Here is a 17,185-nt window from a genome sequence, read left to right as displayed (position 1 = left end):
CTTGGGAAGAGTTAATCAATGTGGGTATGTGCAAAGAAAAACAAAGAAACAATAAATCCCACTCCGTTGAACTGTTGGCTTCGTCTGGGTGACTAAAAAGAATATGAAAACCTTAATTGTCAAGTAGAAGATGAGAGTTCATTGTAAGGCACTTGTAATGCCTGTCTCCTTGGCAGCTAAAGGGGCAGAAAGTGATCTTAACTGGCACTTTACGTTACCAGAGGAAACTAGGTATTTGTACAGAGTACTTTTCCTGATAAAACTGAGGATAGTATTGTATCACAGGGTAGCTGAGTCAGACCCGGCCTGCTAAGGGAGGCAGCCTGAACATAAACTCAGTTGGGGCAGAACAATTCCATGGTTACATGTGTTGAAGAAGACAGGTCTGAGTGAGCACATAGTGATGAAGGGCTCTCTGCTCATTTTTGAAAACTAGTTGATGGGCTTAATCTGGAAACTTAAAGTTGAAAGACTCTCTTAAAATTCAACCCTATTGTTAACAGAAAACACTCATTGAGGCAGAGAATTAACTATTCTTGAAACCAGGAAACATGGTAACTTTGTTTTAGAACAGAAGGACAGCTCTGGCAGAGAAACAAAATTGCAGCAAGAGAGAGGCATTTCTTTTGGGGCATTAACATTGAGCATTTGAGATGATTGATGTTTCAATGCAGTGCTCCACCCCCCCCCCCCCCGTGTGAATCTGAGAAAGTGCTGGTGAAGTCGGGAGCAGCCAGCTGAAAAGTGCAACCTCCCGCTGTCTTGCTTAGAATATACTTGGAGTGGATTAATAACGATGGGATTAATACAATGACTTGAAGCATCAATCTTTTACATGAGAGTCACAATGAGTTTTCCCTGGTAGTAACTGTATACTGTCTTTACTACTTTTTCTCTCATACAGATGCACAATCTGCTGCTATCTCCAAAATCCTTTCAGCAAAAACATAGTAATTGCTCATTTATGAAAAGCCTTCACATTACTCCCTCAAGACATCCTTTTTTTTTTTTTTTTTTTTTTGTGTGTGTGTCATAATTTATGATAAGAAGGTGAACTGTGTGCCATGACAGTTTTGTCACGTGGTGCTGTTATAAATGCTGTGTAAATGTTAGTGTTAACCTGTTATTAATGCAGTGCATTAAATAATGCATTACTGGAAAGCCTTGCAACTGTAGTGGTCTGTGACAAATGGATTGACCAACAGGGTATAAACCCTTCTATAAATCTTACCACGTTTAATAACTTCCCTGCTGAAAAGCACACTACCAATGACTTTTTCCCCCTAAAGTATTTGCTTTTCAGCCTACTTCAGTGACAACTGAGAACTGTAAGATAAGACCTCTGAATATGTGAGAGATATGCAGTTGTTTCTTGAAGTTAAGGCAAACTGTACCATAGCTCTAAAACCTACCTGTATCAACAACTAGGTAAATTTGTTAGCAACTTATGAATGTGTTAGTTTTTTATTCATTTTTATTTTTATTTTTTTTACAAGTGAACCCAGCAATAACTTACTGACGTCTTTGCTTCCTTCCTTATTGGGGAGGACACTGCTGTAGTTTTCTATGATTTGCTGTCATATTTACAAGAAACTACAAGGTGAAGTTTGGGTTTTGGGGTTTTCTAATTCAGAAATCAGGTAAATCTTTTTATTTTAATTCTGTTATTTGGACACTTTTTCTAGTTTGTAGCACAAGGATTTTGACCCCCCCGCAAAAGAAAAAAATTTCTGATCTTTATTCAGTGAGTAGGTGTTGGTTTTGTTTTTTAAAGTAAGGCTGATTATCTGCAGTCTGGGGCACTGAGTGAACTTGCCCAGACTGAAATGTCGAATAGATGTGTAGCACCAGAGGAAGAACCATAATTACTGAAATGATCAAAAAAACATCTGTTGTTGTGAAACCATGTTACCGATGATAAAATGCACAGATTATGGAATCTGAACCGGCTAATGACAGCTGCAATTAAATTTGGTACACAAGTCCTTCTGCATCATCACAGCAATTTGGCACAGAATTGCACAGATCCCTTAAACCAGTGACAAGCCATGTTATGTTTTCAGAGCACGTTTTTTTGAGACATAAAGGACCTCAAGGGCAAAAGTGTGTGGTGCATTGAGACTGCTTTATGTGATTGGTGTGGAATGAAGCAGCCCTGAAACAGGCAGTACTGGAACTCCCTGGAGGAGGATTCCATGTAGGGCAAGGATGGAAGAGCATAGTGCCATTAGGCCCCTGAGAACCATACTGAGTGGTGCTGAAGGCTTTTTTTAGTACTTGGGGGTTTTATCTAATAAGTACTTGACCTGAAGATCTTGACACCAGTAAGTTTTTGCCTGCTGCATTCCCCAGACTTGTGTTGGATGCTTCACAGCAGGACCAGGACAACTGACTGCTCTGAGTCTGGCTGACTGAGCCTTTCAGAAACAAAGCACTGCAGTGCCAGAGAACTGCAAGTGGCCACATTTGTAGTCTGAGATCTGAGCCTTAGAGCTGCCAAGCCAAAGGGCTGGTGGTTTTTGTTATGGTGTTACTCAGTGCTTTCTTGTTTTCAGAGTCTGTGAGTAAAGCAGCTGGGAGAACATGAGTAAAATTGCAAGTTTAGCTGATAAAAGGTATAGATTTATTATTTTATTTAAATGAACTTAATACATTAATGACTTCTCCTAGCTAATCTTTTGCTTAGCCCCATGCAGAGCATGTTTAAACTTTTTCCATCTTGTCTGAGTAGACTCTGTTGTAGAGCTCTGGTATACTATATGAAAGCAAGCATAATGCTTGTCAGTCTCATCTGCTGTCAGAAGGTCTGTGCCAACTTAGCTGATAATCTGCCACACTCTCAGTCTTTGGAAAAATCTAAGTCTTAAGTGATGTACAAAAAAAGAGAAGGGAGCTGTAAAAATTAAACATGATCTGAGACAGAAAGCCAGGCTTCATTCCACTTCCACCAAAGCACATAAAATAACAACATCAAAAAGCCAAAAGCCTGAATTACAAGAACCATAGTTAAAGTACATGTTGCACCTCTGCTAGATTGGGTACAGGGCCACATAGAGTTCTTGCTCATTACATTTTGGCAGTTTTCTGTGGTCAAGGTCTATTACGGTGTGACAATGCCTAGAATTACAAGTAAAGTTTTAAGTAAGAAATGGAACACAATGGCATTGTAAATATGAAAGGAAGAAAAAAAAACATTACGCAAGGAAGTACGTGGGTTCTAAATTGCGGTTACATTTTATTCGTGATGAATGTGACATTCTCAATTTAGGGGAATTACACAGCTGCATAATGCAATATTCTGTGCAGGTGTAACTGTTGTGTTGTATATAAACACGCTATGCTAAAAGATGTATTTTTAAATTGCAGATTCTGAACAGTTGTTGGAACTTCTTAGGAAGTGCCGGATTTTGTTACCAAGGCCTCTGGTTCTGCTCTTTTGCGCCTGTGCCTTATGATCTCTAATTATATTGTTTCACACTATTTTTTCCTGCCTCATTCAGTTAACAGGATGGGCGGTGCTCAGGAATTGAGTAGCTACTTGATATTTTAATCCTTATCACTCAGTTAGCGGCCCCTGCCTTATTTACTGCACACCATTTAAGTCTCCAAAGAATACATAATTATTCATTCCCTTACAGCCTTTTCTAAGGTGCCTGACTAAACTATTTTTATCCATTCAATTGTATTTCATGTGCATTTTCTTGTCAGTGCCTACAACTCCATTTACATGCTCTGTGAAATAAAATATGTACGCACAGTGTTAGAATTTTGATATCATTCTCTTTTGAAATGGAACTTAGGAATGGAAGTGAAGCATATATGACATGCTTCAAAATAGTCTTTTGTGGGAATATTGAAAGTAAACATAAAATAAATGTGTAACTGAAGACATCAATTCAGGTAACTGAGTCATTCCTATATGCAGCCGTCCTTTGTGGTACTCTTCAATGTTATACGTATCCTGGAGGTTAGTCAGCTCTTCTGTTTATTTCAGAGTAGGCTGTTCTACTTGTGGGAAAGGACTGCAAAGAAAACCTACCTCATGTAGCATTTAGGATATAAATTAATGTGGGAAGTGGGGGAAAAAATGAAGATAGTTGAACACTATGACAGGTTGCCTGGGTAGGTTTGGATCTTTGTAGACTTTTGAACACAGCAAGACATGTTCCTGGCTGACCAGCTCTACCTGGCCCTGCCTGGGGCAAAGCTGAATTGGGAGATCTTTAGAGATCCCTGTTAGCCTCAACACTTCTGTTATTTCTGCAATACTTAACACCACTGTAATTGTGGTGTATGTAAGTCATGCTTATTTCTTATAGTCTTTCTTCTATGCTAAAATGCTTGTAAACTGTTTGTCTGCTGTTGCCTCCTAGTGAGCACAGCATGCCATCAGTCCCATGAGCAGCGGTTTAACTGTTCTTAACAAAAGTTTTAGAAGCATTTGTATAATGGTGTTTCTGTTGTCATGCCAGTACGACTTCCTAGAAGACTGCAGTGAATTGCACCAATCTATAACTGATCAAACTGTGGTGGGTTTCATCCTTTTTGAGTTAAAAAATATCAGCATGGGATCCATCAGTTACTTTGGTCTCAGTCCCCTTTCACACACCCCTTCCAAACGGTGGGTTCTGTGAAATGCTCAGAATTTTTGGTCTCTGACTTGCAAGTTTTAATACTGTCACCAGTGCATCGTAGCCTCTATTGTTTTTCTGTGATGGGTCTTCTGATTGTAACAATTCATGTTTTTTTTGCTACAAAGCAACCAAGTCTTTTCTCATTGCTAGTGTTAATACTTCAAATAAGAGTAGAAAACAATAAATGAAAGATGGTGCATGTCAAATCTTTCTTTTATTGCAGTTGAACATCTCTACTGCTGGTAGAATGGTATAATTAAAATAAACATGTATATTAAAAAAAAAGCCACATCCAATTAAAATAGATTTTATTTCTAATGTAACTTTTATTTTTTCTCTCTTTTCAGAAGGAGTTGAGCCTTCCAAGAAGAGGAAGTCTGTAAGTTTCTGAAATTTCTCCTGCTCTGTGCTCAGTGCATTGTGTGTTTTGACAATTCTCAAGAAGGATGTTTTTCTCTTTGGGGAGTTAGAATGAAGACTAAATATGATGTGTGATTTGCCTTAAGATGTATACAAAGAAAATGAGATTGTAAATGGAGACTGTGGGTTGTGCAGTAACCGTTTTTATGCCTGTTCTCCTCTCTTAGAGGAGCTGTTATTAGATATTTCCAAGTTGAGAAAAAGACCTTATGTTGAAACATTTATTTTGTATTGAGGATTACTATAGTTTAAATCAGGGAAGAAGTTTAGCTTGTGAATGATACAAATGGAACTTGACAGGTAAGTAGAACTGTTATCATGTGAAATTTTGTGGTAAAACCTGTGGATAACTATTAAGTGCATGGGTTTGTTAATCTAGTATTTGATTAGTAGATGTAAAGATTGTATGTTCTTGTGTGAATTGTTGCTGACCTAGAATAGCATGAACTCAGATACAGCGGTTTAATTGTTTTCTGTGTGGGTTGCAGAACCTTGCCTTTTTCTCCTTTTTTGAGTTGTTTGTTTTTAAAGCTTGCTTTATTTCATATTGTATAGTAATAATTAATTAAGAAGGTATTGGGATGACAGTGTATTAAAATATCTTAATCTGTATTTGGTTACTGTTTTCCAAAAATAACATAGGACTATAGTGTTATTGTTGTACTCAGCTGAGGTAGTGTTAGTGATGACGTGTTCTGAGTAAACCTCTAAACCCTCGTACAAAGGGTAGATATTTGGCCTTATTTTTAAATATTTGTTTTCAGCCTGATGGTGCTGTGTGCGTGATTAACTGAAATGCTAATTGCTGGGAAGGTACAGGTTGTAGCCATCTGCTGACTTGGAGAAGGTTTTCTTATTTTAGGTTTTGGCACAAATCTTCTACTACATAGCAAGCAATACTATTATTAAGAAATGCCGCAAAGTTTTGAGACTAATTCTATGTAAAGTATTTGGTATTGCAGTAATACAGAGAAAAACAGGTAAGGGAAGAAAATTACTGATGCCTTGTAGAGGCTTTATATAAACCCAGCGCTATTCTGTGAGCAAAAGATGACCGACTGTGAAGTTAATGAGTAAACTGTTGATTTCAACCAGAGCAGAAAGTAACTTCACAGGCTCTTTTTTTTTAATATATAGCCCCGACCTTGCTTACCCTTGCTGTGTTTGACATTGAATATTATTAGATTATTCTCTCCATGTTTGAAAAATGATTGCATTCATCTGCATATTTTTTACAGCTGATCATTGAGATATAAGTGCATATTCTGTAATGTGGCTGAGATTTTAATAAAGTGCAGTAAAGGAATAGCTGATTGTCAGCATAATCATATCTGACTGTTAAAATGGTTGAGGTTCTGCGCATGGTATTTTGAACTGTCATCTTTACTACTGCTTTCTTAGTTAACAGGGCTCACACTTCTGTGGTTAGCAACAGCTGTAGCATCAGAAGTTCTGTGCTGGGTCACTTTGACTCCTCTATTTGTGTATCATTGCATGTTGATATGAAGACTGAATATCAAAATGTGGTAGGTCCTGTGGTCTAATTGCTGTGAACATCTAGATGTAGTCTACCTTGATTTCAGAAAGGCTTTTGATATTGTCCCCCATGACATCCTTATAACAAAGCTGAGGAAGCATGGAATAGATGAGTGGCATGGTGAAGTGGGTTGAGGAATTGGCTGACTAGCAGGAGTGCAGAGGTTTGTCGTTGGCGGCTGCGGGTGTCTGGCTGGAGGCCTGTAATAAGGGCGTCCCCAGGGGTCGTGTACTGGGTCCGGTCTTGTTCAACATCTTCATCAGCGACGCTTGATGAGGGGGATAGTGACCTCCTCAGCAAGTTTGCTGATGGACACGAAGTTGGGAGGATGTGGCTGACACACCTAAGGCTTGTGCTGGCCATCAGCCGAGATCTGGACAGGCTGGAGAGCGTGGGCAGTAAGGAAACCAGATTGAGGTTTACACAAAGGCAAGTGTTGGAGTTTGCAGCACTGGGCAGAATAATTGCAGCATTCCAGTTACAGGCTGAGGGGAAGACCTTGCTGGAGAGGAAGCTCCTGTGAGAGGGACTGGCGCGTCCTGGTGCGACGAACAGATTTTCGACTATGAGCAGCAGTTGTGCCTCGTGGCTCAAAAAGGCCAATGGCCATATGGTAGACATGATTATAAAAGACGTGTCCAGTCAGGTCCGTAGGAGGCTGATCCTCCCCTCTACTCTGCCTGGTGAGCCTCATCTGGAATATGTGTCCAGTTCTGGTCCCCAGTTACAAAAAAAGGACAGGGATCTCTTGGAAAGAGTCCAGCGGAGGGGCCACTAAGATGGTGAAGGGCCTGGAGCATCTCCCTAATGAGGAGAGACTTATGGAACTGCGGTCTGTTTAGCCTGAGAAAAGAAGGATAGACGAGGGACTTGATCCAGGTTATATAAAATACCGAGGTGTGGGGAGCCATAGTTGGTTGAGGTCTTGGTCTTCTTTTCAAGTAGTGCGTGGGGTATTAGGACTGACGGGTAAGTGAGGATGAAAGTACAGCATAGGAAGTTTCCGCACGAATGTGCGGAAAGAAATTCTTTACAGTGGAGCGGTGAAGGAAGCACTGGAACAGGCTGCCGGAGGTGGTGGAGTCTCCTTCTCTGGAGACATTCAAGACCCGCCTGGACGCCTTCCTGTGTGACATCGTGTAGGGAGCCTGCTTTGTCAGGGGGGTTGGATTCAATGATCTCTAGAGGTCCCTTCCAAACCCTACAATTCTGTGATCTAGAGGATCTCAGTGGTTCTGTATGGATGTGTTATTTTGTCTTCTGGAACTTTAGAGCCAATGACATGCCAGGGCTTTAGGCAAGTCAGGGACAGCTTGCTGAGGCATGATCAAGAAGAGAAACATGGATAACAACGTTCTGATTGATGAACAGTTCTGCTCTTTTTTAGTTGCTCTTTGTCTTACTGTTTATGGTACAAACTGGTGGAAAAACATGGAGGGATGATGTATGGGGAAAAGGTTTCTAGCTTGTAGTTCACCCTATGTAAATCTTAAAAGTCTAGTGCACAAAATACTTTCAGATCAGTTGAATTATTTCTATGCTTGTTTTATAGAGGCTATTGTCTGGATCATACAGAGTTGCTTCCACCTGCATGTGAATAATTTTTAATGCAATTTCTATGGCAGATATAAAGGAGACTGTTCATTCCAGATATAGAGAGCAAGTGTGGTGCAGTGTGGTAATAGAGAAAGGAAGATGCTTATGAGGAAGCACGTGTTGAAAATACATGTTATGTGACTTATATTAAGCACCAGCCCTTTCTTACCTGTACTACTGAGCCAAGCAGAGCTCTTCTCTAACTACACATGCAACTTGATGCCAGGAGAGGTACTCAGGTTGCCTTTGTTAAGTTGATCAAATATGCAGTGAAAAAAAAAGGGCAGTGCTGACTTCCTGCCAGCAAAACAATAAGCAGAGGAGTCTATTTGTGCAGTAGTAATTAGCTCTGAGTTCGTTAGCAGTGGCATTTGTTCTGACACAATGAATGACCTGCTGCCAGTTGGCAATTATTGTTCACTTTTTGAACCTCACCTGCCATTCATCAGCGAGGGTATCCTGGTCGTGCTTTTGGACACACGTGTTGTTGCCGTGTGCCGAGCTATTCCACTTTGATACTGACCTTTTGAGCTGTCTCTGTGGCTGCTGATTTACAAACCCAACTGGCTTCACTAAAAAAAAGATGTGCCATATGTTTTCACTGACCTATCTATGTAACCATCGTTCAGCCCAGTGCACAGGCTTCTCTTGCAGCTCAACAGTGTCCCAGCTTTTTGTTCACCTGGTATAAAGGCGTGGTAATATGTAAGTCATCTGCCAGATTTTGAAATTGAAGACTGCGTGCCAGAAATGAAGGGTCTAGAGACGCTGGATGGCGAGGCATGCAGTGTTTCTTAGGTGAACTGTGGGAAAGGATTAATGGCAGAAACTGAAGGAAGCTTGGAGTAGGAGAGAACTTAATATCTCCACTTCTCCTCACATTGTTGCTATTTTCGTTGCCTTGTTGTGGAACAATTCAATATATAGGCTGCAGTTTTGCAGACTCATTTTGGATCTCAGGAAATAAGTTGAACTTTGTGGGCTTCCTGCAGCTCACCACAGTTTTGATTTCTACATGTACAGCGACTGCTGGGGAAGGAATTGGAGACAAAGCCTTGTTAAAAGGCTAGTTAAAGTAGAACAGTTGGCAGACTATGGTTAAGTGATGCTGCTGCAGAAAGAAGTGGTATGCTATGCACTCTGATCACTCACTGGCTTTGTTGATACAGGTGCTTGTATAAACACAGGCTGAACTGATCCAGGTGGCAATTAGCTTCGTGAACGGTACTATAGCATGGAGGTGAAATTAATATCAGGGGTCTTCTGCTAGTCCTCTCACAAGCAGCAAAACTGCCTGACTTTTCAACCCTATTAGAAAGTTATTCAAAGTACTCATCTGCACACTGCTGCTACAGGAGTAGTTTACTTATATGCTACTACGACATTTTTAGTGATTTGCTTGTTTTCACAAAATATTTTCAAATATCAAGGCAAGCTTTTGTGCTTAATGTTAAGCCTGATCCAAAAATGTAAGTTTAAGCATTGCTAATATCAGTATGTGAAACATACAGATCTTCTGATGAGCCATTGAATGGCTGTTTGAACCTAAAAATCTACTAAAAGTGAATTGACAGCATGCTTCAGAAGAAGTTGGACTTTGGTAGGGTTAAGTGTGTAAGGTGGAGGTTCTGTATCTCTCCAGTGGCTCACCTGCCATAGGAATGGTCTCAGTGGGTTTTTGTTACTATTTTGTTTTGTTGGATCTGTTGGAGATGCTTCACCTTGATCCAGAGCTGGGTAATTTTAACATATTTTTGCTGCATGTGTTCTTCTGAGATTTCTGAAGATAACTAATTATGAAACGTTGACTCTTATTTAATTGCAGCAATTGTTTGATCTGCATGCATTATGGAAATGTCAAAGTTATTCACAGAGTGCTCATAAAACTCACTAATTCAGTACAGTAAAGCAGCAGGTATCCTTTGACAGCAACAAAAAACTAAAGCACTGGTTAAAGCCATTGCATGTTTATGGGCTTACTGGAACAACTTTTGAGAGTCAATAACTTAAGACATTTTTAATGACAAGCTCTAACATTCAGTTAACCTCAGGGAGAAAGAGGGGACAAGCAATTGAGTGAAGCAGAATTGAGTAATATAAACAATGCCATCATACATTAAAAAAAAAAATCCAAACAACACAAAACCCAACAACCTGTAAGTGTATGCGTGACCTTTGGTGATGCAAAGTTTGGACTTTTTGGAAAACTGGAAAGCTCAGAAGTTGAATCCATTGATTGTACAGCACCAGCTTCTTTCCAGAAGCTGCCTCTGAGTTTTTATCTCCCCGGTTATTTCATGGGCTGCTTTGCAGCTTGAAGGATGCTACTGTCGTAGTCAGACAAGGAAATTAATTCTGACTGTGAAGAATTAAAGTCACACTTGAAAACATTTAGGAAAGATTGTTACTTCCGTTGTGCTATGTATATACTTCTTAGAACCTGTGTTTTTGTTGTTGTTGTTTTGGTTTGGTTTTTAAACATGAAGTAGCTTTGCTGCTTTTTTCATTAGATGTTTTTGCAGAAGGTTGATGTGCTGAAGATGCTCATTTGCAAAGCGCAGAAATTCAAGCATGATCCACAGTACCTGAAAAGACAAACTTCATTTAAGGATTTGTGAGTGTTTGATGATTAGTGCTGGATGTTGTCTAAACAGTTTTAGGCAGGTCATTATAAAGAATAATTCGTTTTGGAGAAACAAAGTGTTTTCCATGTTAATTATGAAAGCTAGTAAAAATGCAATCTTGAGATATGAAAGGCAGTGAAAATTTGTAGTCTTAATTAAAATCTTTCTCTGCTTATGAATGTTTTGGTGCTTGTTTCATGCAGTTTTGTTTTTTTTTTCCTGATGTTTTTCTACTGAAAGTGCAGAGAGTCTCTGCCATATGGTGCTTATTGGGAAAAATGGAGTGTCTTAATCTTCAGTATCCCACCAAAATTATTAGTGGTTTACAACAGGACTGCACAATGACTTCATACTGCAAAACAGCACCGAACTGGCAAACTGTATTGCTGTAGCTCCCTTCTTTAGACAGTTTGCGAATGCTTTTTATATTTGTATAGAATTGAAGCTAACAAGTTGTCCCGAGGTGAGTGTTTTGGTAAACAGCCTGATTAACAGCAAGTAGAAAGATTTACATCCGTTTGTTCCTTGGAGTGTCTGCCTTTATAGCTGTGGCTTGTGTATCTTCTGTAAGCAGGGATTTCTGCTGCAAATTACTGTACACTGACAAAAGACTCCATCTGATGGCCATTTAAGGAATCTGATGTATCTGATGTATGCTGCCCCCAGGGATTTCCTCTGTGCTTGTCTCAGTGGTGTATTGATCTTAGGCAGGAAGTGGCAAATGGAGTAAGCAAGAGGGCCAGCAGCCAGCCCTTTTAGAGTCTGGAACTGTATAGCTTGTGTTGTGCTGCCTGTGCTAGGGTACAGCTTACACGTCTCCACGAATCCTTGTGCTCCTGAAACATGTATCAGCTGTTTTTTTATTGCTCTTTGCTTGTGTGTTATTCAGAGTTATTTTGCTGATCTAAATTACATTCACAAAAGAGTACCTTCCTTGCGTTTGTTCAGCTACATCCATGTTTAGACTTCTGCAAACATTATAGCAGAGACATTTTTTTAAATTACAGTCAATAATTGTTAAACATCGGCAAATAACACACTACTGTTATATTGTGTGTCAAAAGCAGGAGGCTTTTGAGGAAGGAGTGGAAGCTATGGGATAGACTTGAGATGTTCTTACGCTTAGGAGTCCTGAAATTAAAACCAGCTTTTTATTCTTCTTTCATTTCATTTTCATCCATAAGGGTTTTTTTCTTTTGAGATCTGTTAATGAACTCTAACTCCACTTAACGCATGCATTACTACTAACATAGTGAGGGTTTTTTAATGAGAATTCTTAACGAGTTCAGGTCTGTCTGGCCAAGATCACTTGGGTATGACATGGAGGACAGGGGTCATGAGCTGCTGAGTCCTTATCAGTTCTTGTGATTGATGATGGAAAAGTGGCTTTTGGATACATATTTTGTATGCTTTGAGCCTGCAGTTATTGTAGCACACTTCTTTTTCCTCTCACTCCTTAGTGCTTCAACCTCCATAAATTTTATACAAGTCTGTTGCCCATTGTTTGCATTTCCTCATTTTAAAGTTCTGCAGGGCTAACAGGAAGAGTAATGGCATGTGTTGTAGCCTTGTTGCCATTTTCCTGTTGTCAGCACAGGGTCTTCCGCAAACAAGTCTTTTGTGCTGTGGAGGGCACAGGCCTGGTTTTGATGTAAACAATACATCCCTTGGCATTTTATTGCTGTTAGTTATGTCCATAGTTATCAGCAGAGGCCACTCTAATTAGTCTTTCAGCTATTTCTTTCGGTTCTGTCATGCACACGTTTACATCCTTAGTTCATTCATACCATGTTGGGAATTTCTGCATGTTGTCTCTTGGCTCATGTTTTTCTGCAGTGTGTACTCTTTGACCCTTCCCTCATCACGTGTTAGGTATGGGGGCAGCTCGTCTTCTTCCTGCATGGTATCTAAGGCTTCTGTAGGTATGGTAAAGGGAGGATGGTTGGACTAGATGATCTTGCAGGTCCTTTCCAACCTCGTGATTCCGTGATTCTATGATTCTATGATTCTATGGTTCTGATTCTGTGATTCTGTGATTCTATGATTCTTTGATTCTATGTCTGGCCCTATTTTTCACAGAACTTCACAGAATTCTGGAATTTTCTTTTGGGCACTTGTGCAAGGACATGTTACAGGATTATATGATGGGAGAATTGTATGCGTCTTGCAGGGAGCAGAGGCCAAATACCTGGCTGCATCCGTGTGTTATCTAAATCCAAAGATGTTTTTGCAGTGGAAGAATTTACTTGAGAATTTAAATATTTCTGTGCATGCAACTAGATCTTTAATAGTGCCCGATGTATAATATCCAGTTATCTACTGAAATTTGAATAGCGAACCTGATGAGATGAGGCAAAAAAAAAGTAATGGGATGGAGGTCTGATGAAAACAGACTGCCTAACCTGCTGTTCTTCCTCTTCCCACGAGTCCACTCCCCTGGGCAGCCTTTTAATTTTGGTGGTTTGTTGCTGAACTGCTCTGCTTCTGCTGATTCTTCTCTTGTACTCTTTACTACCTGTTGAAGAAGCAATTTTTGATGTTCATAGTGCTTACACACACACACACACACACACACACACACAGGCCATGCCACCACCTGCTTTATTTTGCTGCCTGAGAGAGTACTTAACCCAGTGAGAAAACTGGCAGAAAAACATCATGCTACTAATCACCACTGATCAGTGCAGCTAGAATTTCAAATAGCAAACCTTGGGAAATCAGACATACTGAAATAGTGTTTTCTTTACTGCTTGCTTTTTCACGGTGGTATTTATTTTGGAAATCCCGGTTTTCTTCAATTAAGGAAAATTCAAAGTTTGTCAAGAATAATTCTGTCTCCAAGGACTTCTCCTTATGAATTGCACGATCCTGTCTGCCCTGTGCTGTATTGATGAATTGATTTTTTTTTCGCATTGATGCTAGAAACATTTGTATAATCTCTTAATCTGCAGAGAGAGCTTTCTGAGGCTATGCAATTTCAAGCTCACACTCTTTTAGCCTCTGTTGGATTGGGGTCACGGTAGGGCTCTGGAAAGCTTACATGCTTATTTGATGAACCTGTGTTCTACTTAGAGAATTCTAATGATTGTTTTGTGTGTGTGGAGATCAAAGATGAGGAATAACCTGTGGATGGATGTTTAGTTTGGAAAGAAGCATTCAAGTTTCTGCACTGTATGTTTGTTCCTCTAGGAACAGTGAAATCACCTGCATTCTAAATAACAGCTCTTAGGTAAAAGAGGCAGTTGCTGAACAGCAGGGATCTTCATTTTCTGGCATTACAGACTTTCTTCTTGAAATTGTTAGTACTATTACAGTTCCATTATGTCAGGTACGGGCTAACTTCCTGGAGGTGTCAAGATCATGATATCCCAATAAGCCATTTCTGTTTAATCAGAGAGGTAAGTCTTTTTTCATTCACTCCTGTCAAATGGAAAGTTGAATATTTTTGTTACTGTCAGTATTCTAAAGCAGTAATGTTGCTTACTGTAAAAGATATTCATGCATTTGTATGTGTTACCTGTCAGGGCCTCTACGGTCTGTGGCTGGGAGTGGTACCTTCTTTGTCACATTGGCTTTTTCTTGTTGGCAAGTCCTTTGGGGAAACGCTGGATAACATTCAAGTCCCTGCCCATTTTGGCCTTTACCACTGTCTCCATCTGCCTAAAATTTCTGAGTCTTGGTGATTTTTCTCCATCCTAATGTACCTCTCCACAAGTCATATTTGCCTCTTGAGAAAGTGAAATTTGGTTGTCTGAATGCAGTTGTTGACACAGCTGTGCTTTGCTGGAGGTTTTTCTTCCATTTGTATTTTCAACCTTTGTTTAAAGCTTGATTATTGTCTTGCAGATGTGTTCTCTGGGAGAAGACAGCAGGAATCTAGGGTAGGGATACCAAGTAAGGTATTGAGCACATAGGACTTACTCTGGAAATGTAGTTTTCATAAGGGGATAGACATGCCAAGAACCTGTTTGCAGACTGTTTTCTTTATAGGAGAAGGGTAGTAACTCTTGGTTTTAAAGGAGCAGCAAGGAGCATGAGAATTTGAGGTCTGGTCAGTGGCTCATAATGAGACTTGAGGCAGCAGAAACTGAATAGGGTGGGCCCAGAGGCACAGGCAATGGGTGTGTGGATGGTTCCTGTGCACAGTAGCTGGGCTGAGCTCTTCTGTTACAGGTTTGGGGAAAGAAGATGTTTCTTTGGCAAGATACCTTTCTGTTCTGCAAGTGCTAATCAGCTAATTCTGCCTCTTAATCTTTAACAAGCCTTTATTTCCCATGTTCTGGCAGTAGCAACCCTGTCATTAACATGCTTTCCTGACATTGCGCACTTTTCTTCTCTGCCATTTTGTAACAAAGTGGGGAGTAAGCAGTTAGTTTCTGTCCTTTCTCCCTGATGTTGTAGGGCTGCTTCTTCTTTCTTTATTTATTTTTTAATTTTTTTTTATTTTTTTCCCTCTCTAGCAAGCCACTCAAGCTTAGATCTGTAACGTTTGCTGAGTTATGCTGTGACAGCTCTCATAGCCAAGTGAAAAGGTCAGAAAGAGTGCTGGGGATAAGTAGATCTGTAACTCTGCAGTGCTTGGATGAAAGGAGTTCAGGTGCCACGGGGGAAGAAAATGGAGGTCTAAAAGGCTGGCACAGTTTTTGGGAGTCTCTTGCTTTGTATTCGTTGTGTGTTGGCTGCCACGATGCACAAGACAGTATAATTGCATATAATCACATTTCTTCAAGTCCCAGTTGGTTTGCTCATGAATATTTAGTGTAGTGATGCCCCTAGGCAGTGGAGGTAAGCATAGGGTTTGAGACAAGCATGCTATCCCAGGTGCTTCTATGTGGGGCTAAGTGTCTAGCTGCCAAAGAAACCAGTTCTTGCTGTTTTAGCCTGCCTGTTCTAGCTCATGTCTACTGTTGTAAAGGTTGTGCAGGGTATGTTAGGCATTGGGAATGCTTTTTTGCTTTGTTACATGGTACTAGTAGGCAGGCAGAAGGCATGATTAAGTCAGGCACATTCTCACATCCACATGTGAGTGTGGTCTCGAAGCAGAGCAGGAGGGTGTCTGAGGTGACAGGAAAGCACATGCTTCAAACCATCCTGCTTCAAAAGGGAGAAAGGTACCAGTGATGCCTTCAAACCTGAAGTCAGAGTTAACCCTACCAAGGCAATTCTTAAATCTGCTCTGATAGCCTAAAGTGGCATCAGGTCAGCTGAATGGCAGGTAGCTTTGTTTATTGTACAGCATGAGCAGTGGGTTACATTGTGGTATAGCCCTGCAGCAGCTCAGCACCATAGCCTTTTACTCCGTTGCCCACAGTGAGATGAGGAAGAGAACTGGAAACAAAACAGAACTTGTGGGTTGAGATATAAAATATTTACTGAGACAGAAAAGGAAAATGGAAACAAAAATGCAATGGTAGTGATATGTATATGTCTGCAATGGAATTATTTGCCAACTGACGTCCAGCTCTCAATACAGCTGCCCGCTAATCAATGACCTCTTATCAGTGCAATGTCTTACCACCTGCCAACTGATGTCCAGCAATCCCTGAGCCTCCTAGCATTTCTTGCTAATCGAGGTAAGCTGTTCTGGCCGCTGTGGCCTGACTTTGGCCTCAGATGTGCTCCCAACAGCCTTTAACAGCCAAAATGTCAATGTGCTATTAACACTGTCTCAGCTGAAACCAGAACAGTATGGAACACGGGACACTGGCTGTGTCTGGTTTAGTGTTTCCCAGTATGAGAAAGATGCTGACTTACTGTTGTTTCTTTTTTTCATCTGTTGCCTTTTTTTCTTGTTTTGTTTTGTTTTGTTGGAGTAGCAGATTCTATAGCCATTATTTAAAAATATTGGCAATGTAAAATGTGGAAAGCAAATCTTCAAATAATTTACTTTCCAAACTGGCTCATGCTTTACAGCTTTTACTTCATAAGCAGCACATCATTGGATTTATGTAGATAAGATGTTATTCCGGGGAGTAAACAGTAGTCTGAAACCAAAGATCAAAGGAATTTCAGACAGTGGGATCCTAGGGCTTATTGGCATGAGAGGCAGCTACCAGAGATCTGTCAATAAAAACTGTGAAAGCTTGCTGTGCAGATTTGGTTCACAAATTAACTTAAAATGGAGAATTTTAAGCAGAGAAGTGGAATCCAAGAGAGAAATTGTAGCTTAAGTATTGCATAGTTAGTGAATCAAAATCTTTACATAGCAGCTGATTTTCAATGATGTCCAGGCATTGTGTAGCCCATTTGTGATAGTGTGACACAGAAACAGTTCAATACCAGTGGAGTTAAGGAACTGTGCAAGAATGAGAGATGGGGGAAGTAGTTGTCATAGTGAAGAGTAAAATTGGTAATGATTGAGGAAAGGCTGTGTG

General features: G+C 40.2%; 1 protein-coding gene across 7 annotated transcripts in view; it reads left to right on the top strand.

The window, feature by feature from the left end:
- MAST4 (microtubule associated serine/threonine kinase family member 4) overlaps nt 1-17,185 on the top strand; it is a 253,946-nt gene that overhangs the window by 112,952 nt on the left and 123,809 nt on the right. For all 7 annotated transcript variants that reach the window (XM_015848586.2, XM_015848585.2, XM_015848583.2 and 4 more), the window contains one exon: nt 4,982-5,013. In XM_015848586.2, coding sequence (XP_015704072.1) covers nt 4,982-5,013 — 32 coding nt within the window. The remainder of the gene's footprint in view (nt 1-4,981; nt 5,014-17,185) is intronic.

Source organism: Coturnix japonica, chromosome Z (assembly GCF_001577835.2).
Source record: "Coturnix japonica isolate 7356 chromosome Z, Coturnix japonica 2.1, whole genome shotgun sequence".
In the NCBI taxonomy this organism is placed as follows: domain Eukaryota; kingdom Metazoa; phylum Chordata; class Aves; order Galliformes; family Phasianidae; genus Coturnix; species Coturnix japonica.
This window is presented reverse-complemented; position numbering and strand designations above follow the sequence as displayed.